Genomic DNA, 24,823 nt, shown 5'->3' with positions numbered 1-24,823 from the left:
TATTACAATACTGTTCTGGGCCTGCCACTCATGGATTATCATGAGTAAAGCATAGGGGAATAAAGCAGATGACCCGTCGTTGCTTTGCTCTAAAATAAACAAACGCACACAGTGTTCTTTGAAATTATTTTCTGCATAACACTTCTATAATGTGCATTTTGCAGGTATTTTATACTTTCTGTAGGTGTCCACGTACCTGAATATACAACATTACTTTCAGGCTAAGTAACGGTTATCAAACTGAATACGTAAATTACAGCAGGTTTCTTTGATTAAGCAGACGAGATATTCTCTATAAAATTATATTTCCACATCCTCCTGCGTGTTTGTCTTATAAAAATTTGCTGTGTATTCTTAGTTAAATGCTTGAGCCTAATGACAATCCATAGTACAAAAAATATGCAATAAAGGAATTTTTTTCAGGTCATATTACATTCATATTAATTAAATGTTTGTATATAAGCCAACAGTCGAAATCTGTTCGTGAATAGCGATGCACGGCGTGTTATTATGTAGGTCCTTATTGTTGCACGACGTAAGATCCCTAGGGTATAGTTTAAGAAAAATATGCATAATAATTAACCAAGCCTTTTTACAAAAAATCACGCTAATATTATGCAGTGCGTACGGGAATATGATTTGGATATGGTGTGAATTCCACTTGTTCTTTAAGAAACGAATTAAGATGTTAATTAAATGTATTGAAATAATTAAAGTTACATATTTTGTTTGAAGTTAAAAGGTCTAGGTACACGTAGAAGTCGACATCATATTACCCATGATGCAATGGTGAAAAACATGACCTTCAAGGAGAGATGGATTTCGCGGTAAGCATATGAATAGATTTATAAAGTTTTAGACACTTAATGTAGAAGTATTATGGGATAGTTATTGAAATGTTGTATTAATATGTAAAAGCATGTTCTTAATCTTAGAAGTTGTAGCTGTGATGTTTTGGTAATATTATTAAAATTAGAGCTTGAACGTTGCACAGAGTAAGTTTTCTTGTTTTGTTTTAATTTTAGTTCTACTCAGACGCCTGACGCCTGAGGTTAGGCCTGTCTGACACTAAGTATATCACTCAGTCTGATAAAGTAATAACCCAATCCTATTGTGGATAAAGCAGCTTCGAGACATTATGGTATATGATTATGAAAGTTTAAGATTTTATTATATATTGCAACTGCATTAATAATAGGAGCTATTTTTGTAAAATTTAGATGTATATAAGATATTAATATCATAAATGAATTATGGAAAACATATTAATTCAGTATTTTGGGTCTCGTTCTGGATGATTAATAAATTATGAATATTATTAGTATAAAGACTATACTAATAATAATCATGAGGTTATTGCTAGAATGCACAAATAAATGTTTTTCAAGTTTTGCTAACTAAAAGGAACCATATGTATTCTAAAGATTGCTGGTATGGGTATTAAAACTTTAATTAAAATAAAGTATTTAGAATATATTTTTATTTCAAGTGGGATTTTTGTTATCTTGAAATGAACCATGTACTGTTACTAGTACAGTTATTTATACGCATCCACTCTTCAGTGCTGTTAGTATTACTGGGTAATGTGGCTGTTGGGTAATAAGGTTTTGTTGAATTGTGTAATGCAAATATTATTTTATCCAACTTTTATTAAGTGTTAGATGAGATATATGAAGAACTAGTGAGCATTTGTAAATAAGGAAGTTATAAATAAAAGTGGTGACAAAGGTAATACAAGTAACATGTGGTTATGTAAGAAGCATGAGAAAAGTCCAGATTTGCATTTTATTTATTTGTACTCACAGCCACTGTTTGGACAACTTGTATCTCAGAACTACCCAGTTTACATACAGTGGGCCTTATCTCAACTGTTAGAAATCAAGTTTTCTAACATATTACTAATTGCTTGTTTTTTATTTTTAACACAAAGTACTGTGGATTCATCTGTTATCCCATGAAACATTTAGTGGTTTATAATTTTGTTGGGAATTCATTTTTACTTTATTTTTCTTACCTTGGGATTTAAAGTGTGAAAGTTTTTTCTCTATAAAATTCATTTCCTCAAATTATCATTACAATTGTGGGTTTTTTCATGGTAGTCATTTTGTATGATTTTTTGTTTGTTAATCTTGTAATTGGTTTGTGCGGTAGTGTGTGTGTCTCAGTTCGTGTCTTTCAAGCTGGAGTATTAAAATTTATCTTATCAAGTTTGTGCTATGCCTTTACTGGTGTATTGGAAAGCACATCCAGTGTGGTTCACCTCATCACTGTTAATACCTTGAAAGTTACTGTGTCCAGTTTGATTCATCTCATACCAGCTAATTCTAAGAACTTGTGAAAGTAAAAACAATGTATTATAATGTGAGGCTTTTCTTTTAATATCAGTTCTCATCCCATAATGGAGGTTATGTTGAATTCAATTTTTATTTTATTTGATGCATTGGAAGTTTTTGTGTCAAATTCAGTTAATCCAAAGCCAGTTGTAACTTTGGAAGCTACTAAGTGTAGGCCAGTTAACCCCATACCAGGTATGGTTTTCAAAGTTACTGGATTCAGTTAACTCCAAGTGAATGAGACATCACTGAACTATGATGACCTGTGATCAGCATGGCTGTTCTTGCAGCTTTGTGTCATGGAGAAAGTCATGATCAAATTTGTTAAAAGTTTTCATACTAATCTGAACTGGCTAATAATGAATATATGATTTTGTAATTAAAACATTTATGCAGTTTTTCTCTTCCAGATTTTTGGCTGTATAAACAGTATGATTTGAAACTGTCGTGTTACATACATGTGTAATGTTCACAGTCTAAGCCAGTTAGTATATTTGTGTCAGCAGCTAACAGGGTAACACAAAATATGTGAGCTTGTCTCTGTATACAAATGACAATTCATTGGATGGTCATTGTCATGACAAATAATAATAGGGTCTGAATTAGTAAGTGTTATATATTTTTGGTATGAATAAAATAGCCAGTGGGAAATTAGTGGAAAATGCATAAGACAAGTTTGCTTGCAAGCAGAGGATCTTCTGAGAAGACAAACGGTGACCTCTTTTAACACATTGGCTCTCACACAACCCACCAGTAGGTTGTGATAGCCTTCTAGTGAGACCCAAACGACTCACCAGTAAGTCAGGCTCTATTTTATTTTTAAAGGCCCACTTGTTGGCTGGGGTACAACAGCTACATGTACACTCTTCCTAAAAAAAAGTAATTGTAAGGGAATAGTGGCAAAACAGGCTTAGGAGCCAACATATTAGATTCACCTGACAGAAAGCAGTAACAAATCACTGTTGTATAATGCCACTTGATGACATCATCAAACTTGAAGGAGTGAAAATTGGTGATTTGACTTGGTTCACACTTTACTAGATAGGACATTGGAAATTGATCTAACTTGCTCATTGCTAGTCAGGTGATGTGATTTAGTTCACCCATCATTAGACAGCACTGATTATTGTTGGTAAGATTAGCTTATTCCTTGCTCATCAGAACAACAGATGTTAATTTTCTGTTTGTTCTCGTATTGTTTATGGCAAGGAAAATTAGTATGTGTGATTGTTTTTTGTTAATGTTACAGTTTAGTTAGTCCAGAAGTCAGAGAACAGATTAGTAATTTTTTGTTAATGCTGTGTGCTTACAATGAGGTTATTGTTCATTCCGTAATAAATTTTACATTAAATAATGTTTCAGTAAGGATATTCATTAGAGATGTGCAGTCAGTTAATGATGCTTGGGTATCAGTAATCAGAAATATTAGTTTTTATTAATTTATCATCTTCATGAGTTGTGACACGAATCAGTTAACCCTTTTGTAACAGATCATGGGTTAAAGGCCATGTTATCACATTTGTTGACTTTCATTCAAAATTTGATTAAACTTTGTTTTATGAATTTATGTCAGTAAGTTTGGAATCAAATTGTAAATTATAATTCAAACTATATATACAAGTTAATTTCTTAATTTAAAATTGAATATTAAAAGAACACGCACCTAGTATATGAGAAGAGATTGTTTCTTTAATTTCAGATTTATTGTTTTGTATTTTAATTTATTTCTGAATAGTAATAATATATACACATACATAACATTTTTGTAATATACAATCACATTTAAATTATTATACTAGTCCACTGAAACACAGCCAAGACAAGGAAGACTGAAGGTCAGTTTTGTATTACTGGATACATAACATGAGTGCATGTGCACTGTATCAATGGAAGTTGTGTAATGTTAGCTAGTCATGACTAGAAGTTCAATATAATAAAACTAATAAATGTTATGACACTGAAGCTACTTAGACTAAACATTTGTATTTTTGTGTTATAATATGTAGTCATTCTGGCATGAGAAAAGCATAATTTTTATGATAGTTATGAGGTTGGTCAAGTGACAGACCCCACATAGAGTATGGAAAAGAAAGTAAAATGTCAAGTCTTACTGAAAACAAATGTTTGAAATGTGTTTAGGAGGTTTTTTAGATATTATACAAATAATTATTTCATATTTTTGTGATGAAGAATCGTTTTCCTAACCATAACATAAAAGTATGTTGCAGTCAGACTAGTAAAGAAACACTATTTTCACAAACAAATCTTCAGTAAAAATATTTAATTAAAAATCTGATTTTTGTGTACAAAAACTTGTAATCTTCATTAAAAGTTATAATGCACCTACATAATATCTGTTTCAGTGTGTTGACGAACTGGTGTATATTACACAAAGCTTGCAGCCTAAGGGTTAACCTGAGAATTTTTTAATTTATCAATAAGAAGAATGGGAAGTAGTAATGTGAATATTTTGATTTTAAAGTTGAATAGTTGGGTTAATGAAGAACATTAATTATAAAGTTTGATTTTTGTGACCTCAACCAGTAAAACCATAATTTAGTTAACCCTTTTGATACAGGTCATGGGTCAAAGGCCATGTTGTCATGCATTCAGAATTTTATTGCACTACAATTTTATGACTTTATGTCAATAATGTTGGTATCAAATTGTAGATTATAATTCAAACTTTAATATTATATACGAGTTAATTTCTTAATTTAAACATTAGTATCAAAAGAACAAATCTAAATATTGATTTTTGTGAGTTACATGCTATGTTGAATGCAACATTGATTAAAATTAGATGTTTGTGATGACAAAATACTAAGTTTGTAGTTTCGTATAAGTTAGGATCTCAAATTGCCAGTATTGACAAGCAAGAATGTAAAATAAGAACTTCCTGCCTTTCTATTTTGCTAAGATATGGCTTATTTATTAAATCAAACACAGTGGCCCCATTCACTTCTTTCTATTTTTAGAAATGTTTTTTTCATACACTTCAATATATGACATGGATAACCACTTGTAAGCTCAGAATGTCCCCCTAGTGGTTTTCTCAGCCATTTTGATCTGTTAAAAGGCTACCACATTTAGACCAAGATTTCAAGGAAGAAATTTATGCCTTTAGTCTGCTCCAAGTTTCATATCTTTTAGACATAAATACAAATTAGTTATTAAGCTTGATAAATTATAATTTAATTCTAAGGTATTGCTATAGAAATTAATGATTTTCTGGTTATTCAACTGTGTATAAAACTTTAAAAAAATTTTTTTTTTCATATTCTTCACATGCAAAATTTTAAAGACTTAGCAACCTATGTCCAGCAGCAACTGAGTTCAAATGTTACAGCTAGAAAAGATAACTGTGTGCTTTACTTCTTGATTTATTGTTCTGTATTTTAAAAATAATAAGTTAGGTAACTTATTTCTAAATAGGAATAATCTTCATACATATATAATGTATAATAATTGAAATGTAATTATATATTACAAATTACTAGTCAACTAAAATATGGCCAAGAAAGGGTCACTTTGTAAAGAACAAAGATCAGTTTTATTGGATATGTTTTTTCATGCTTGTTCATCATAACTTTGCCCAATGAAATTTGACACTTTCATCTTTTGGAGACAATTTTAAATCAGTATTATTTGTTAATTCTATTTCTTAATCAAAAAACATTTGAGAATTGATATTTAGCCATCCATGAAAATAAATGTAAAACATATTCTTTTATTTCTGTTCATCTCTGAGGAGTCTTGCATAAATATTTCTGGAGAAGCTGTGGCCCCTTGAGAATATATTATTACTATTTGGATTTTAAAGTTGTTTTTTTTGCCTGCAATTTTGTACATGTTTTCATTACTGTCTTCTGATGTTACCTGATGTGAACAGCAGTAAAGAAAGTTTAAATGTGATTAGATAAAGCAAGAAATGGATGTTTGTTTCACATTGTAGCAAAATAAACAAATAGGCTGGAGTTTTGTAGGAAGTGTTGAAGATTTGGAATTGGGTAGTTAATGTTATTTGCTAATTGATTAATGAGAAAGACTACTAATTGATGACATATGATTTATTAATTAGTACACATAATGTATGAGTCAAAAAATAAAAGCATTTATGGGAACTGATCAACACTGTGCTAATCTTCCTGTTTTCACGTAGTATTGTTTATTTTTTAAGTAAGTTTTATGCTATTTTCAGTTTTATATTATAGAAGGTTGCCTTTTGTGAAAAAACAACAACTTTGCCACAATATTTGTAAGATAATAGAGATTTTTTACTTGGTAAATGAATTAGTAATGTTGACTAAATACCACCAAATAGTTGGCATTGTTTGTTTTATAATGTAACACTAATCTTTTGTAAGTCAAATTGATAATTGAATAATGGAAATGTATTTTACTATTACTGATAAAGGTAATAATGGTTCCATTTAAAATTTGTCACAAATGCAGTACGAAATATTTAAATAGCTATTTAACTAATTATGTGTTGTTTTTATAATAGCATAAATGTTAAAATAATATTCAATAAAGACTTGAGCCAGTGTTCTCTCTAAGCTGCCTGGTAGCAATGACCTATCAACTGCTGTATGTGCCCTCAGTAATGAGCCTCATAGTGCTCACATTTGACAGCCTTGATGACCCTGGTAGTCAAAAGACATAACTTCCAAATAACCAGCTGGTAGCATTGCAAAGTTGCCTAATGATCTACTAAGGTCAACAGTCTAAAAATACCACCACCCTTGCAAAAAAACAAAAGTGTTAGTGCACATCAATACATTGATTTGGTACTGGCACACACAAAAAAAATCATTCTGCACATATATTGAAAACAAAACTAGAGAACATTGTTTAAGTAATCAGAATATTTTATAGCCACCTGTCATCACCAAACTGTAAGCATACCTGATTTGAGGATGAATTTATTATATATGGTGAACATTACAACTGTATCATATCTCTGAAAAAATATGATCTAAACAAGAACCAGATATCAATATAATAGCTTTATTAAGCCTTATCTCTTTCAGTACATGGACAGTCTCAGAGACTGCCCTCATAACTATTCTGTGCTATAGTTTTCATGTTATTACTTTTAATTTAGTAATCATATATTCACAAAATTTGACAGATTATTAGTAAACATTACAAAGCTTTCATATGCAGGATATCATTTTATTAAGTCTTAAGATATGTTAAACAATGTTTTTCTCCTGCCATTATTAATTTTTGAATGTTGACTATCTGGCATGCAAAATAAATTTCATTTTAAAATTAAAAATACTTTCATGAGTGAGAAAATTTTCAAATTTCATGTTCAAAATCCTTTTTATATACAGATAGTTTTATCAAATGTTTCTTATGAAAACAACTTTATATTTTATTTTCACTGACAAATCTTTGTATATGTTCAGTCAGTTTGACCGATCTTGTAACCACCATAAGAAAAATTAGAAAATGAATAAAAATTATGCCTTTTTTGTTTTATAATGACTACAGTTTACAAAACAAAAACATAAATGTTTAGATTAAATAACTTCAATTTCATGATATTTTATATTTAAATATATTTATTAATTTTATATTGACCTTTCAGTCATGTATGGCTAACAACACAAATTGCAATGGTGCCATGTTTTAGTGGACTGATGTTTGATAAAATACAATTATACTTCAATTATTATAAATTGTTTATGTATGTAGATTATTACTATTTATAAACAGGATCTCAAACTTTTCTTATGACAATGAACATAGATAAAGAAATAAAGCAAACAATTATATTCTACTTATGACCCTCATACACATTGCTGCTTGTTTTAGCTTGCTAAGCTGTAAGAAATTTTGCATACGAAGGATGTGAAATGAAATTGTTTTACATTTTATACACACACACACACACACACACACACACACACACACACACACACATCATAATATGAATAAGCAAAAAATCATAAGTACTTCATTGATACTACAGAATTTCATTAGAATTTAATAATAATCTATATTTGAATCTAAACGTACAAAATCACAAAAAGACTAAAGACTCAATTTACCAATTTGAAAGTTTGGCTGGAAAGAAAAAGAGGATAGTTACATTTTAAAATGGCTGAAAAAAATCACTAAGAGGATATTCAGAGCTTCTTATTGGTTATTCAGATGTTCCATATAGAAGTAGATGCATATAAGAGACCATTTCCAAAAATGGAAAGAGGTGAATAGGGGCCACTGTGTTTGATTCACTAAATATAATGATAGTTCAGCAGATTAACAAGATAAAATGTTATTTTATATTTTAGCTTGTCAATATTGGTAATTTGACTTCCTAATTCATACAAAAATATTTACTTTGTAAAATGATATCACAAACATCTAATTTAAATTAGTGCTACATTCAACATGACACACAAAAATAGATGGTTAGGTGTGTTTCTGTAATAATTACTTTTGAATTAAGTAATGTATAATAGGAAAACTTGAATTACTTACAATCTGATACTAAACTTCAGTAAATAAATTCTTAATAGTTTATTAAATGTTTGAATACAAGTAAACTAAGGCAATGGCACAGCCTTTGAAGTATGACCAATCTCAAAAGGGTTAACCAATTTACAGTGACATGAATTCTTTGTTTCATACTGTCTGTATATATTTCTGTACTTGGTTAAAATACTTGTACTGTTAATGCCAAAATTCTTTTTAAGCATTGTATATTTGCTATGTTCAATTTCAAATATAGTTTTCTCTGTTATCCATTCAACTTATTTCCAAACTATAAGCTTATCTCAAGTTTTCTGATGTATTTTATTGAAAAAAATTACTATAGCTTTCAAACAGATACAACTTAACACAAAAACAATTTATAAACAAGTGGAACTGAAAAGAAACTTTACTGAAATTATAAACTACTTAAGTCTATGTTTGCTCTTTCATGATTGTCTTATTCTTGCTCTGTTTAACCATAATCATGTTTAAACTTTCTTTATTGTTGTTCTGACACAACCTTATCTTCAGACTTAAGGTACAAAAAATTGTCTTCAGATTTCAGGCAGAAAAACCACGTCTTCAGACTTTATGCACAATAATTTAGAATTAGGTTACTTTTTTAATACTGTATGTTATACAATAAATGTATTGTACAGGTAACACAGCTGTATTACTTAGGTTACTTTTTAATACTGTATGTTATACAATAAAGGTATTGTACATGTAACACAGCTGTATTAACACTTAGGTTACTTTTTAATACTGTATGTTATACAATAAATGTATTGTACACGTAACACAGCTGTATTAACACTTAGTTAGGTTACATTTTTAATACTGTATGTTATACAATAAATGTATTGTACACGTAACACAGCTGTATTAACACTTAGGTTACTTTTTTAATACTGTATGTTATACAGTAAATGTATTGTACATGTAACACAGCTGTATTACTTAGGTTACTTTTTAATACTGTATGTTATACAATAAATGTATTGTACAGGTAACACAGCTGTATTAACACTTACTTAGGTTACTTTTTTAATACTGTATGTTATACAACTGTAAATGTATTGTACACGTAACACAGCTGTATTAACATTACTTAGGTTACTTTTTTTTAATACTGTATGTTATACAATAAAGGTATTGTACATGTAACACAGCTGTATTAACACTTAGGTTACAATAAAGGTATTGTACAGGTAACACAGCTTTTAATACTGTATGTAATACAATAAATGTATTGTTGTACAGCTGTATTAACACTTGTTATTAACACTGTAGTTAACACAGCTGGTTACATTTTTAATACTGTATGTTATACAATAAATGTATTGTACACGTAACACAGCTGTATTAACACTTAGGTTACTTTTTTAATACTGTATGTTATACAGTAAATGTATTGTACATGTAACACAGCTGTATTACTTAGGTTACTTTTTAATACTGTATGTTATACAATAAAGGTATTGTACATGTAACACAGCTGTATTAACACTTAGGTTACTTTTTAATACTGTATGTTATACAATAAATGTATTGTACACGTAACACAGCTGTATTAACACTTAGGTTACTTTTTTAATACTGTATGTTATACAATTAATGTATTGTACATGTAACACAGCTGTATTAACACTTACTTAGGTTACTTTTTTAATACTGTATGTTATACAATAAATGTATTGTACAGGTAACACAGCTGTATTAACACTTACTTAGGTTACTTTTTTAATACTGTATGTTATACAATAAATGTATTGTACACGTAACACAGCTGTATTACTTAGGTTACTTTTTAATACTGTATGTTATACAATAAAGGTATTGTACATGTAACACAGCTGTATTAACACTTAGGTTACTTTTTAATACTGTATGTTATACAATTAATGTATTGTACACATAACACAGCTGTATTAACACTTAGGTTACTTTTTTAATACTGTATGTTATACAATAAATGTATTGTACAGGTAACACAGCTGTATTAACACTTAGTTAGGTTACTTTTTTAATACTGTATGTTATACAATAAATGTATTGTACAGGTAACACAGCTGTATTAACACTTAGAAACAGTAAAAGAGTTATTTACTTATCAGTCACCTCTTGCAACAATACTTGTATACATTTCTACACCTGTTATCCCAGACAACTTGTTATTGTTTAACCTGTTTATAAACTCGTTTATGACACTGTTTATAACTACACAATAACTCAAACATTTTGTTACCAAGTAAAAGGAATTAATAGTCATATATTATTTGTTAAGCACATAAAACTTAACCAAAGTAAGAACCTAACATTTTTTTTATATTCATCACATAGTCTAGATTTAAAATTAAACAACAAAAAGTAGAAATGAATAAAAATCCCATAACTTTGGGACTTTTGAAAAATGAACCAATGTTCTTCAGGGGCAAACTGGTAATGGTGGCACGACCACATGAGTAAGGTTCACTTTTATCAAGACTTCTTGAATCTACATGTTTTTCTAATAACAAAAATTAGAATAGCATGAATTTATCTCGTAAAATAAAGTATAAGATAGGCGTAGCATTATATTACTAACAAATTAGGAAATAATTTGTAATAGAACTAGAAACTCTATGCAACATTTGATTAGCTACAGTAATGTAAAGCATAAGATAGGCATAGCATTATGTTACTAACTAATTTGGAAATAATTTGAAATAGAACTAGAAACTCTATGCAACATTTGATTAGCTACAGTAATGTAAAGCATAAGATAGGCATAGCATTATGTTACTAACTAATTAGAAAATAATTTGAAATAGAACTAGAAACTCTATGCAACATTTGATTAGCTACAGTAATGTAAAGTATAAGATAGGCATAGCATTATGTTACTAACTAATTTGGAAATAATTTGTAATAGAACTAGAAACTCTATGCAACATTTTATTAGCTACAGTAATGTAAAGTATAAGATAGGCATAGCATTATGTTACTAACTAATTAGAAAATAATTTGTAATAGAACTAGAAACTCTATGCAACATTTGATTAGCTACAGTAATGTAAAGTATAAGATAGGCATAGCATTATGTTACTAACTAATTAGAAAATAATTTGAAATAGAACTAGAAACTCTATGCAACATTTAATTAGCTACAGTAATGTAAAGTATAAGATAGGCATAGCATTATGTTACTAACTAATTAGAAAATAATTTAAAATAGAACTATAAACTCTATGCAACATTTTATTAGCTACAGTAATGTTTCATTTTTGCAAAAATTATATAATAGCAGTTAACTTTTGAAAAGTTAGTTGTGGAATATCATATCCAAAATTTTCTGTATTCTCTGTATGAAAGAATAGACTTCCACTATAACAGTACTGTATTTTGGATTAACCACTTATGAACAAAGTTAAAATATCAATAATTTATTTTTTAAGTGATTGGATCATTCATGTTGTAATCCAGTATTTCCAAAGTTTATATCATTGAGTTGTAGCTGAAGTTAGACATAGAGGCAAACATGTTTTTCTGGGATGAAAGACATTGATCCTGTCATATATCACGTTTATTAGAGTCAAATATATGTTTAAACATCTCCTGAATTCTACCCACAGACCTGTATCTATTCATACAGTGTCAAAGAATATATCTTCCCACAGACCTGTATCTGTTCATACAGTGTCAAAGAATACATCTTCCCACAGACCTGTATCTGTTCATACAGTGCCAGAGAATACATCTTCCCACAGACCTGTATCTGCTCATCCAGAATATATGTAACCCCAGATGTGTATCTGTTCATCCAGTGTCAAAGAATACATCTTCCCACAGACCTGTATCTGCTCATCCAGAATATATGTAACCCCAGATGTGTATCTGTTCATCCAGTGTCAAAGAATACATCTTCCCACAGACCTGTATCTGTTCATCCAGTGTCAAAGAATACATCTTTCCTCAGACCTGTATCTGTTCATCCAGTGTTAAAGAATACATCTTTCCACAGACCTGTATCTGTTCATCCAGAATATATGTAACCCCAGATGTGTCTCTGTTCGTACAGTGTTAAAGAATATAACTACCTATATTACTATAAGTGTCTTTTTCCACTGGTGGAGTTTAAGCTTGCTCTTTGTCTTGGAAGTACATCAGTTAGTCCTAACAACATTCACTGTGAAATGTTGCTACATTTCTCTCTTGCTCTTATTCTGGTTTTTGGTTCTCTTTAACCCTACTGCCATAGGTCAAAGGCTATGTCATTGCTTTAGTGAGTTGCATTCTTAATTTTGTTGAACTATTTTATAAATTTGTCTATAAAAATTATATCATTATAGATTGTAATTCAAACTTTAGTATTATACATTAATTGATTACTTAAATGAAAAGTATTAACAATACACTGAAATATAGATTTTTGTGTGTTGTGGTATGTAGAATGTTGTGGCATGTAGAATGGAGCAATGGATCAGATTAGACAAGTTTTGTACGAGTTATGAACTTGAATTATCAATATTGACAAACTAGAATATAAAATTGTAACCTTCTATCTCATCATGTTTGGTTTCTCAAATCAAGTAACCTCTAACCCACCCAATGTAATTTTGTTGGTAGCTCTCCACCATAGACTACCTGATTTGACTTGAAACCTCAATAAGGGAAGCCTTTATCAAGAAATAACATCTTATGTCCATTTTTTTCAACCTTGAGAAGGCATACAACAGTTAGCAGGATCTCTACTTTTATGAGTTGCATGGCTATATTTAACTTGACAAGCAATTTCAAGTCCAAGTGGGTTTAACTCTATCCAGTTATTTCATGAGTCCCTCAGGGCTGTGTCTTTAGTTTCACCTTTTTTTGACCAGTGCCATCACTAAGCAATTTCCCCTGACTGTTGCAAGTGGGCTGTATATCAATGACTTCCACATATCTTATTGGTTACTGAACATGAGGGCTATCAAGTGCCAACTTCAAGCTGCTCTCAATCACCTGTTGAAGTGGATCACAGCAAACGGTTGTATCCTTTCTTTCTCCAAAACCATTTGCAAGCACTTTTGCCATCAGTAGGGTTTACACCCCAACCCTGAGCTTCATCTTGGTAGTGTTCTTCTTCCTGTAGTTCCCTAGACAAAGATCTTGGGCTTTTCTTTGAACATAAACTTATTTTCATTTCTCACATCAGGCAACTTTGTCAAGTGTACAAGGGCACTGAATATACACCATCTCTTGTTTTCTACCTTTTGGAGAGTAGTGTGATGTTATTTGTTGAAAGATTTATCGTATTCTAATATATTTCAAGCTGAACTATGGGCATCTGGTTTATGGTTCTGCCCTGAAGATATTGGACTTACCTCTGCACAGGAGTTTTATGCACTTTACCAGACCAGAGTTCAGACACCAAGTCCCATGAACCTCCTCTTCACCTCTTTATACACACTTTGCAGTATGCTGCTAAGCTTCAATCCTTACCACAGCATTCTACTTTGGGTTGTGTCTTCCTTTCTCAGTGGGCTATAATCTTTTTGACCTGCATGGCATGCTGAATTGGGTCTGTCAGTTGAAAATGTTGCTGTTTCCAATGGCCAGTACATCCCACCATGATTTATTACCATTTCCACTTGTGAACTTTAAGTCATCTGAAAAAGGTGGATAATCCTGATTGGAAGAACTGCCTTCTCTCTGAACATATTTCAAACCATTCTCCTGCTCCTGTTTTTGTGGGTGGCTTGAAATTAGGTGACTCTGTGGACTCTCATGGTTTTTTATAGCTTGGTGGTGGTTCACAGGATCCACTCTACATTTTCTGTATCTATTGCCAAGTTGTATGGCACCATTTTAGATGTCTTTTTTTAAGGGTTTACCTGTGATGGATAGTATAATTAGCAATCATAAAACTAATTTTATTTTGTTTTTAACTATTTATGGGCCATTGGCCTTTTTGGATGTTGTTTAGCTTTTAATGTTTCTTTTTTAAATTTATTTATTATAGAGTTTTTATTTTTATGCTTATTTCATTTGTTTTGTGCAGATAGCTCCATTGTATTGCACCTCAAAATGCCAACCAACCAACCAATCCTTCATTAAGAAAACTTTATCTCATTACATTACGATATATTTTTTTTAGAGTTACTAATGGTTACAGGTGGAGCATTTTTGCCTGGAGCCAGGGAACGTGATTCCATTAACTCTTTTGCTGCTAAATTATTATTTTAACTAATGCTGATTGCCACATTCTTCTTGCCTGTTAGTACTGAATATGGGTGCATAACATAAGTTTATAACTTCACTGCAAATGAAATATAAACATGAAATTTTTAGAGTTTGGAGGAACATACATATGTCATAGTTCATATGACATACATAGTCAGTCATGTTCAAACATCTCCATTTCTTCCAAAGTTTCTCTCTGCCACTGGGCATCCTGTTTTGAAGTGGAGATGTGGACTGCACCTGGGATGAAATTCTTGAACTGCTTCCTCGAATAGTGGTTGCTCTTCCCTGTGATTTCGCTATTCTTCCCCTCGTCCCCTCTGGGTTTTAACTATGTCTATTCCCTTGGTTACTTCCAAGTTTCTTTGTGTGATTGATCTACTTTCTTCACCGCTGTTTTAACTATGTCTATTCCCTTGGTTACTTCCAAGTATCTTTGTGTGATTGATCTACTTTCTTCACCACTGTTTTAACTATGTCTATTCCCTTGGTTACTTCCAATTTTCTTTGTGTGATTGATCTACTTTCTTCACCGCTGTTGTAACTATGTCTATTCCCTTGGTTACTTCCAAGTTTCTTTGTGTGATTGATCTACTTTCTTCACCACTGTTGTAACTATGTCTTTTCCCTTGGTTACTTCCAATTTTCTTTGTGTGATTGATCTACTTTCTTCACCACTGTTGTAACTATGTCTATTCCCTTGGTTACTTCCAAGTTTCTTTGTGTGATTGATCTACTTTCTTCATCGCTGTTGTAACTATGTCTATTTCCTTGGTTACTTCCAAGTTTCTTTGTGTGATTGATCTACTTTCTTCACCGCTGTTGTAACTATGTCTATTCCCTTGGTTACTTCCAAGTTTCTTTGTGTGATTGATCTACTTTCTTCACCACTGTTGTAACTATGTCTATTCCCTTGGTTACTTCCAAGTTTCTTTGTGTGATTGATCTACTTTCTTCACCGCTGTTGTAACTATGTCTATTCCCTTGGTTACTTCCAAGTTTCTTTGTGTGATTGATCTACTTTCTTCACCACTATTTTAACTATGTCTATTCTCTTGGTTACTTCCAATTTTCTTTGTGTGATTGATCTACTTTCTTCACCACTGTTTTAACTATGTCTATTCCCTTGGTTACTTCCAATTTTCTTTGTGTGATTGATCTACTTTCTTCACCACTGTTTTAACTATGTCTATTCCCTTGGTTACTTCCAATTTTCTTTGTGTGATTGATCTACTTTCTTCACCACTGTTTTAACTATGTCTATTCCCTTGGTTACTTCCAAGTTTCTTTGTGTGATTGATCTACTTTCTTCACCACTGTTTTAACTATGTCTATTCCCTTGGTTACTTCCAATTTTCTTTGTGTGATTGATGTACTTTCTTCACCACTGTTGTTGTCTTAACTTTCATGCTCATAATAGTCACTCCCTGAGTCCAAATATTGCTGAATTATTTCTAAAACTTGAGCTGCAGTGAATGATGAACACTTGTGGAAAGCCATCTTGGAAACTTTGTTGACAAAATTCTTCCCTTTTTTCATGTTCCAGAAACAATACTAATGACGTGATCAGGTTCATGAATGTGTAAGCAGTCCCTGATAAACATCTAAGGCTTATGAGAATTAAGTGGAAGGTTTGCATTTGCATGTAAAAGTGCTGCTATCCATTGAACAAAGAAGACACTCTAAAAATTCAACTAATGCACAAAGTTTTAGGATTGACTACAGTTGAATTTGGCAACAAGAGTTAAATATAATATTAGCTGTACTATTTAGCTAAACTGTGAACAGGAAATCGCTTTCACAGAGTTAATGAGTTTGATTTAGATAATGTATTATATGGTTCCTTCATTCAAATTTAAAGGCTTTAAGAATTTTCTTCTTTTGCAAATTAGCAGCAGTCTGGATGATAGATTCTTTATTTGTTTATTTGAATTTGGTATTTCAAAGATAGTCCAAAAATTTGGTAAAACATGATTACTAATTAGTTTTTGTTGTTGTTTTTTTTCAGATGTGAAAGAAACACAACTTGTTTTTGGAGGGAACTTGCATTTAATATTGTGTATTATACAATATTAGCCCCCTGAGTGGATGGGTGTCCACCAAAAAACACAAAAAAACACTGGTGGTGTTTAATGAATGGCTTACTTAAATAGCTGTGACTACCTGTTGTTTATATTCTGGTGATGTCAGACTATGTTGGAGAGCAGGGAATTGTCTTCAGTGCTGAAGTTTCATCTACTGGAAGTGATGGATTTGAGGAGTATGGCAAACAAGAATGTGAGAAAACATTCAGTTGTTCTGAACCTGGATGTGGGAGGAGTTTCTCCTCAAAGTTTAAGATGATGCGACACATGCTCATCCATTCAGGGGAGAGGCAGTTTAAGTGCTCAATTTGTGAACGTTGCTTTCATCGTAAAGACCACTTGAAGAATCACCTTCAGGTTCATAACCCAAATAAGATTGTACACAGTTGTAGATTCTGTAACAAGAAGTACACATCAACTTTATCATATCGAAAGCATCAAGCTCTTCATGCAGCTGAGGCTGGAGATTTGTCTTGTCAGTTATGTGGCAGGGAATTCCAGCGAAAAGAAGAAATCATGTATCACCTTAAAGTTCACTCAGGAACCCGAGCTTTGAAAGGCCCTAGTGAAAGAAAATTCAAGTGTGAACAGTGTGAGAGATCCTTCTTTACTCGAAAAGATGTCAAGCGCCACCTTGTTGTTCATACAGGCATTAGAAATTTTGTCTGTCACATCTGTCCCCAAAGGTTTGGAAGGAAAGACCATCTTGTACGCCACGTGAAGAAGAGTCATGGAGGAAAATCCTCCATTGCAGTAGAACCTCCTAAAGAAGTGACAGTGAAAATCGAACAGAGTTCTGACATGTCACCTGACGGTCATTCAGTAACAAGTACATCATATGGTCCAAGTTTCATAAGTTCCTGCACAACGGGTCTCTCTGTGGATGCTGGCTTATCTTCTGGTGTTCCTCATCAGTTGGAAGCAGTAAAGCAAGAACCATGCTTTGCTGCACCACCTGTAGAAAATTCTTTTCTTCCCAGTGGAATTAACCCTATCATCATGGGTCAGGAAGGAGAAATTAGCCATAATGTGCTGCCAACGTGCATGTCCCAATACTTCTCTCTTCCATCCACTTTCAACTCAGGTATTCCTCATTTTCTCCCAAGCAGCTGTTTTCTGAGCACAGTACCAGGTACCTCGAATCTCTTTCCTACCTACTCGCCAGAATCAATGCTACCTCCCATGTCAGGAACAACATTCTCACCCCCAGTGTCACTAGATATGGGTAACTCAGCTCTACCTCATTTTAACCAAGCATTTCAGTGATCAAGTAAAGTGTGCTGGATATAGGAGAAATGTATTTCATAAGCTTGCTCAATTTACTTTGTTGACTAGAAGCATCTGAATAAGACATTTATTTCTGTGAAGCATATAGAAATAGGATGCAAAAATTAAACAGATTTAAAATGTTTATTTTTAATCTCTTATATTCTGATGTTTAAATGTTCTCATGTATCCTGAACAAAGTAATATTAAGACAAACATGAGATTCTCATAAATTTATTTCACTTTTATGCAGATTTAAATATTTTTGTAAGTTTGGAACAGATTTTAAACTTGTTGGGAAAACAATATTTTTGTTTATAAACAATTTAGTAAATTACAAAGTAATTAGTGAAAGACACTGTAGAATTGAGCATTTGTTCTCTTAGCATGTACTAAAAGTAATCATTGAGCATTACAGGTTTGTGATTGTATATGGCGATGCTGAGCAACCTAATCTACATGCCACACGAGCAGCCTCCTAATAACTTCAAGGCCTTTGATACCACATTTACCAGGTATAATTCAAAATATACATTTGAAATTTAAATAAAAAATAGCTATATATAAAACATTAAAGTTATGTGAACAATCAACTGGCAGCAGACTTTCACTCTATACTAGTTTAGAGCACCTGCTTTCTTCTGTTACAGTTTTCTGCAGTGATACACCTGCTTTCTTCTGTTACAGTTTTCTGCAGTGATACACCTGCTTTCTTCTGTTACAGTTTTCTGCAGTGATACACCTGCTTTCTTCTGTTACAGTTTTCTGCAGTGATACACCTGCTTTCTTCTGTTACAGTTATCTACAGTGATACACCTGCTTTCTTCTGTTACAGTTTTCTGCAGTGATACACCTGCTTTCTTCTGTTACAGTTTTCTGCAGTGATACACCTGCTTTCTTCTGTTACAGTTTTCTGCAGTGATACACCTGCTTTCTTCTGTTACAGTTATCTACAGTGATACACCTGCTTTCTTCTGTTACAGTTTTCTACAGTGATACACCTGCTTTCTTCTGTTACAGTTTTCTACAGTGATACACCTGCTTTCTTCTGTTAGTTTTCTACAGTGATACACCTGTTTTCTTCTGTTATATTTGTTGTGATAAGCTTTGTTTTTTTAACTTTAGGTTGACTTTGAGAAGGCTATATCCATAAAGGAGGTTTATGGAAAATTAATTATAAGAAAATGCACCACAGAAATTTGAAATGAGTTAGTAAATATTGAGATGGGTCCAGTCATATTACTAGGATAGCTTACTAGTAAGAAGGAGATATTGTGATTGTAAATTGTGGGTAGAATTGTATACGTGTATAGTGCAACCAAGAAAATTAAAATTTTAGTGTAAGTGGTGGAGTTATTTTTATGCTTGACCCTATGGAATAGCTAATAAAAAAGGGGTGTTATTTTTATGCTTGACCCTATGGAATAGCTAATAAAGAAGGGGTGTTATTTTTCTTATCATACATACTTGTAGAGGTTTATATTCTTCAAAGTGCCTATATCTGGCTGCTTAGGCAGCAAGCACAATGTAATACTACCTCGATATAATTAATGATTGTGTTGGAGTTTTATTTTTAGAGATGAGTTTTTGTATATGTGTGATTATTTAGAACAATGTAGCCCTCTGGTGGACTTACTCTTGCACAATTTTTTTTTGGTTATTGTTATTTTTCCTTGTTGACCTGGTACACATTCTGATACCCTGTAGTTTAATCAAAACTAAACTTCTCGAGATAGAAATTGAAGTACAAACTTTGAAAATTTAGATAGAAGTGTCTCATAAAGTACCTCGTTATCATACTGGTACATCTGGATGTTGAACTTAAGAGTTGTTGTGATAATTCAGTAAAATTCACCCTGAATATGATTCTTTTGTTTTCTGTTCAGACAACATTCAGTTCATTATGGAAAGGTTCGCTCATCTTGTGTTTCCAACTTCCTATAAAATGTGCAGCAAATTAAAAGCATCATGAAAAGTATCATAGTTTTCTTTAGAAATGTGTACAAACAGATACCGGTGAAAGCGTAAGATTCTGATTTGCTGTTGAAGTAAAATAAGTTAAAACTGTACAGTAATATCTTAGTGCGAGTTGTTGTTTTTGTAGGAGCGACACAGTAAGTTAAAAAACAGAACCCATAGTAGGTTGTTCCATTTTGTATAAAAGCCAATATGTTAAAAATCTATGATAGTTCACACATTTTATAGAAGTAACACAGTGGGTAAAGTAATATTTATTACAAAAGCAAGCCATCAAATAAAACAATGGTATAATGTTATTGTTCTCACTTTCTATAAAATCAACAAACCTGGTTAGCTTTAGTTCCAGTTTTTGGTAAAAGCAAAATATACCGGTGATATCTTATAGTTCCTGTATTCACTACAAGCATGAATTTCTTATTTTATATATATATATATATATATAGTTGAAAGGGCTACATTGTTCTAATTTTTCAACTCCATTGTCACTGACATACGTATACTGTAATTCTGCTAATGAATATATGCCAAGATTGCATTGTTTGATATTCTTAGAATTATATATATACCAGTATATATACACACACACCTATAAGAAAATTTCTGTGTATGTTTACATTTTTTGTGTATTCTGCATGTCATTTGTAACATAACTTACAGGATCACTACACCTTGTTTATGTGTGTATGTTTAAAATGCAATTTAAAGTTTAATGTGATTTTAGGTGTAAGATAGTGTTTGTTTTTGTGTGTAAGTACTACTGAGATATGATTGTTATGTAGTTAGGAAATAGCTTAGTTATCTGTTACACAAAGTTTGAAGTATTTTTTTATATAATATCTGTAAAGTTGTACAATCATTTGGATCTGGTGACCACTTGGAAGATATTACTCCAGGGATAAATGTATGTAATAAAAACAGTATTGTGACCATTTTTAACCAGAATGTTTCTATAGAAACTGTTTTCAATGCATGTTACACAAAAGATTGTTCTTAGTTTCACTGTATTAGATTCAAGAGAAATAGAACAATTCTAGGGATAACAACTTCCTCAAGACATTATTAAACACAATTTTATTTGGGATATAAAGAAATATTAAAGTAAAGAAAATATTGGAATGTGTTTAGAATGGTGGGGTTATTTAGTAACTGTGTGACTTCACTTATTGTTATAACAAAACATTACCTTCTGAACAGTTGATACAAGAATTTCATTGTAACTAGTAAATGTAATTGTTTCTAGGACTACAGAAGATAAAATGTCTAAATATTTGGTTTGTTTAGCGTCATGTATGAAAATTCATACTTTATTAGGCTTATTTTTAATGATTACTTAGGTGAATGCCTTAGAAATAATTAACGTGTGAGGTTTAAAACATATGTGTTCATGTTAATATTAGATTTTATTAGCTATCTTTGAAATTACAAGTGTAGATTTGAAGTTGATCAACTTGGTCACACTAATTAATTTCTTTGTCTCTGAAAAATCCACATTGTAAATTCCTATCATAATACACAAGTTAACAGTTCTATCGAGTATTGTTTGAATGTGAAAACTCTGTGTATTATGACAATGCTGATATAGTTAGAAACCATGTCTTTTTGTTCTATAACTATGGTATTGTGGAACAGGAAATTGGCTCCTTAGGTTGTGTTTAGTTTAAAGGTGTGAGAACAGGTTATCCATTTAAACTGAATATTTGTGTTAATTTCTGAACAAGTAAGTTTATAGAATTGTTTATTTAAAAGTATTTTCAAAATACTTGACCAAACAGCATGAGGAATATACTTGTGGTATGACATCATACATGTAATTTCTTTTAGCTTGTTGTTCAGTTCATTTCATATAACATGCACTTTATCCCTGGTAGAAGTTCAAATATCAAAACTGATTTTAGAGTTCACATGTGTAATATAAGTTCAATTTAGTTCTTTATTTCAGTACTTTTGTAAAATTGTTGGTCAGCCAACAACATTTTATTCTTGAATGAATACATTTGTTAGATTTCTTACAGTTAGTATCTGGAATAGGATAGTAAGCTCATGTGTATATACACAATATTTGAAACTGTGAAGTGCCAAGTTACAGAAATGTGCTATAGTTCATTAACATGTGTCCTACCTCAGGTATAAACATACTGCATTTAAGGTGTAACATTTGTGATTTTATTTTTAAATATACATCTTGGATATAATAATGCTTAATTTTGTAAACTGGCTGACTTAATTAGTTTTTAGAAGTCATTTTGTAAGTAGAATGTAACTGATGGTCATTAGGTCAAGTTAAAAAACAAACATTTGGTATCATTTTTAAATATGTATAGTGCCATGAAATTGGAGTAAGACAATACTTCATAAATAAACCATGTTTGACTGAAGGGTTAAGGTGATTTTAATCATTATTGTTAGGCCAAATGAATTTCACTGATTTGCCAGCTTTGTTGTCCCTTTGGAACATTATAAAGTTTCATGTAACACTTAGCAGTTACTCATTTTATGTACAATAATTGATTGAAAAGGGGCTAACTGTCAAATGTATGTATTTTTTTTTTGGAAGTGGTTTATACCATGAACATTAACTAATCAAATATGTTAGTTACAATACATATTGTTACAGAACAATAGCCTTCAGTTTGGTGTAACAGTAGTTACAATACATATTGTTACAGAACAATAGCCTTCAGTTTGGTGTAACAGTAGTTACAATACATATTGTTACAGAACAATAGCCTTCAGTTTGGTGTAACAGTAGCTTAAAATGATGTTTATTTCATAGAAACATACTTTGTGTTTATTGTTCTGTGTTTCTTCATAACTTAGTGAAGAAAACACCAGCTAACTACACATTCTCAGTAAATTCCTACGTGTTTGGTTTTAGTAGTTCCTTACATGAATATTTTGTAGTATTATCATTTACTTAAATATGTATATTTGATTGCACAGAAAATATAGATTATTAGCTACTTTCCAATGAGACATTTGTAAGCATCAACCACAGTTGTTATAAATGGTTGATGTTGTGTTTGTGCGAGTTTCATGTTGTCTGTGGTAAGTTATCAGGGTACACTGTTAAATAAATGTGAAAGTTTAGGTCCAAGTGTTATTACAGTTATCACAGTAGGCCTTTTAAATAATTATTTCACCTGTTATAATTTCTGCCACCTGCTCACACTCATGAATTTTCAAACATGGGCTATTTTAATATTCCACAAGTAATGGAACTTAAGGAAACTGATGAAGAGTAGGCTAAAAATAAGAATGGTTACAGTAATTTTGTATGAATCAGACAGACTTCATTCTTGTGTCTTTGTTTGAATCATGATGGAAAGTATGAGTTCTATAGCAAAGATACAATCTAGAAAAATGTTGCCTTTTGTCACTAATAAAGTAGTGGATAGTACACATTATATTAGTGTACTAGTAAAACACTATGTTATGTTGGTAGTACAATGATATGGTGTTTAGCTGTGAAATGTTTTATGAGCAGTGTGAACTGATAGCCTCACAGTAATTGTTTATAGTTGAAATATAATTACTTCCCCAACCAGTGACAAGCTCAGGTGGTACTGGTGCCAACCTGTTTTATGTATACATACCAGTAGACAAAGATGTAAATACATGTATGTGTACTGAGGAAGAATGAACTTACAATGAAATTTAATAACTTTTAATTAATTTCTTTAGCTTGTGACATGCTAGTTTTGTGAGTGATGTTAACAATGTAACGTGATGAAATAAAATATATTTTGAGATAGAAGTTTTGCAATCTATAATCAAGGTACATAACATTATTATTCATTGTTTATGAACACAATAACATTATAAAAGGGTTTCATTTTAATATTCAAGATTTAATGGTTTTATCATTTATTTAAAGTCTCCTGTAGTTGCTGCATGTAGCAAATACAGCATTCTGTTTTTACTTTCACTCAGGCGTTTTTAGAACTAATTCTATAGTACATTCCGGAAGATTTTACTGAGTTGCATTTAACCTGTGTAAATATTTTTCAACAGTTATATAACTAATGTATAAGTGGGTTCATCAGCTTTTGATGTGTGTTTGGAGATGATGAATGAGTCTGATCCTGGCTTGAAATATCTGGTACAACAAGGGGAGGAGCTAATGGATTCTGTACACACTCCATGCTTGTTGTGGCCTGGCGGGTTCTGACAGTTGCTTCGTTCTGGTGTGCACACTCCATGCTTGTTGTGGCCTGGTGCATTCTGACAGTTGCTTTGTTCTGCTGTACACACTCCATGCTTGTTATGGCCTGGTGGGTTCTGATGTGTTCATGTGTGGCTCCTTTCTTTATGACAACATTCTTCCAGTTGGACAGTTAGGAAGGTGAGTCAGAATGCAGGAGCTAGCATACAATAACTGAAATGATTAGTTCACACAGTTCTGAGAGATACAACTTTTGGAAATTCTGTCAGTGGAAAAATTTAAGTAGCAATGCATATGACTAGGAG

The 24,823-nt window shown here is 31.6% G+C and overlaps 2 protein-coding genes across 8 annotated transcripts in view; one reads left to right on the top strand and one right to left on the bottom strand.

Moving 5' to 3' along the window:
• The first annotated feature begins 586 nt into the window (after positions 1 to 586).
• LOC143230092 (zinc finger protein PLAGL1-like) lies at positions 587 to 24,110 on the top strand. 3 transcript variants are annotated; one of them, XM_076463130.1, is made up of 2 exons: positions 587 to 827; positions 17,035 to 24,110. In XM_076463130.1, exon 2 carries the CDS (start codon positions 17,210 to 17,212, stop codon positions 18,374 to 18,376), a length of 1,167 nt encoding a protein of 388 aa, XP_076319245.1. In that variant the 5' UTR covers positions 587 to 827; positions 17,035 to 17,209; the 3' UTR covers positions 18,377 to 24,110. The 3 variants fall into 3 exon arrangements, with proteins under 3 accessions (XP_076319245.1, XP_076319246.1, XP_076319247.1); XM_076463131.1 differs by lacking the exon at positions 587 to 827 and adding an exon at positions 841 to 995; XM_076463132.1 differs by lacking the exon at positions 587 to 827 and adding an exon at positions 1,123 to 1,141.
• Positions 19,503 to 24,823, bottom strand: part of ave (sterile alpha motif domain-containing protein aveugle) — a 26,138-nt gene continuing 20,817 nt past the window's right edge. For 4 of the 5 annotated variants that reach the window (XR_013016231.1, XM_076463134.1, XM_076463135.1 and 1 more), the window contains exon 7: positions 19,503 to 24,717. Coding sequence is in view for 3 of the 5 variants with exons in the window: in XM_076463134.1 (XP_076319249.1) it covers positions 24,663 to 24,717 (55 nt within the window). In the remaining 2 variants the exon portion in view is untranslated. The remainder of the gene's footprint in view (positions 24,718 to 24,823) is intronic. The other variant, XR_013016230.1, reaches the window with a different exon arrangement.

This window comes from Tachypleus tridentatus, chromosome 10, assembly GCF_004210375.1.
Source record: "Tachypleus tridentatus isolate NWPU-2018 chromosome 10, ASM421037v1, whole genome shotgun sequence".
NCBI lineage: Eukaryota > Metazoa > Arthropoda > Merostomata > Xiphosura > Limulidae > Tachypleus > Tachypleus tridentatus.
This window is presented reverse-complemented; position numbering and strand designations above follow the sequence as displayed.

Bases quoted from the DNA above. Each gene is read 5' to 3' on its own strand.
- LOC143230092 (XM_076463130.1), top strand. From the start codon at position 17,210: ATGTCAGACTATGTTGGAGAGCAGGGAATTGTCTTCAGTGCTGAAGTT.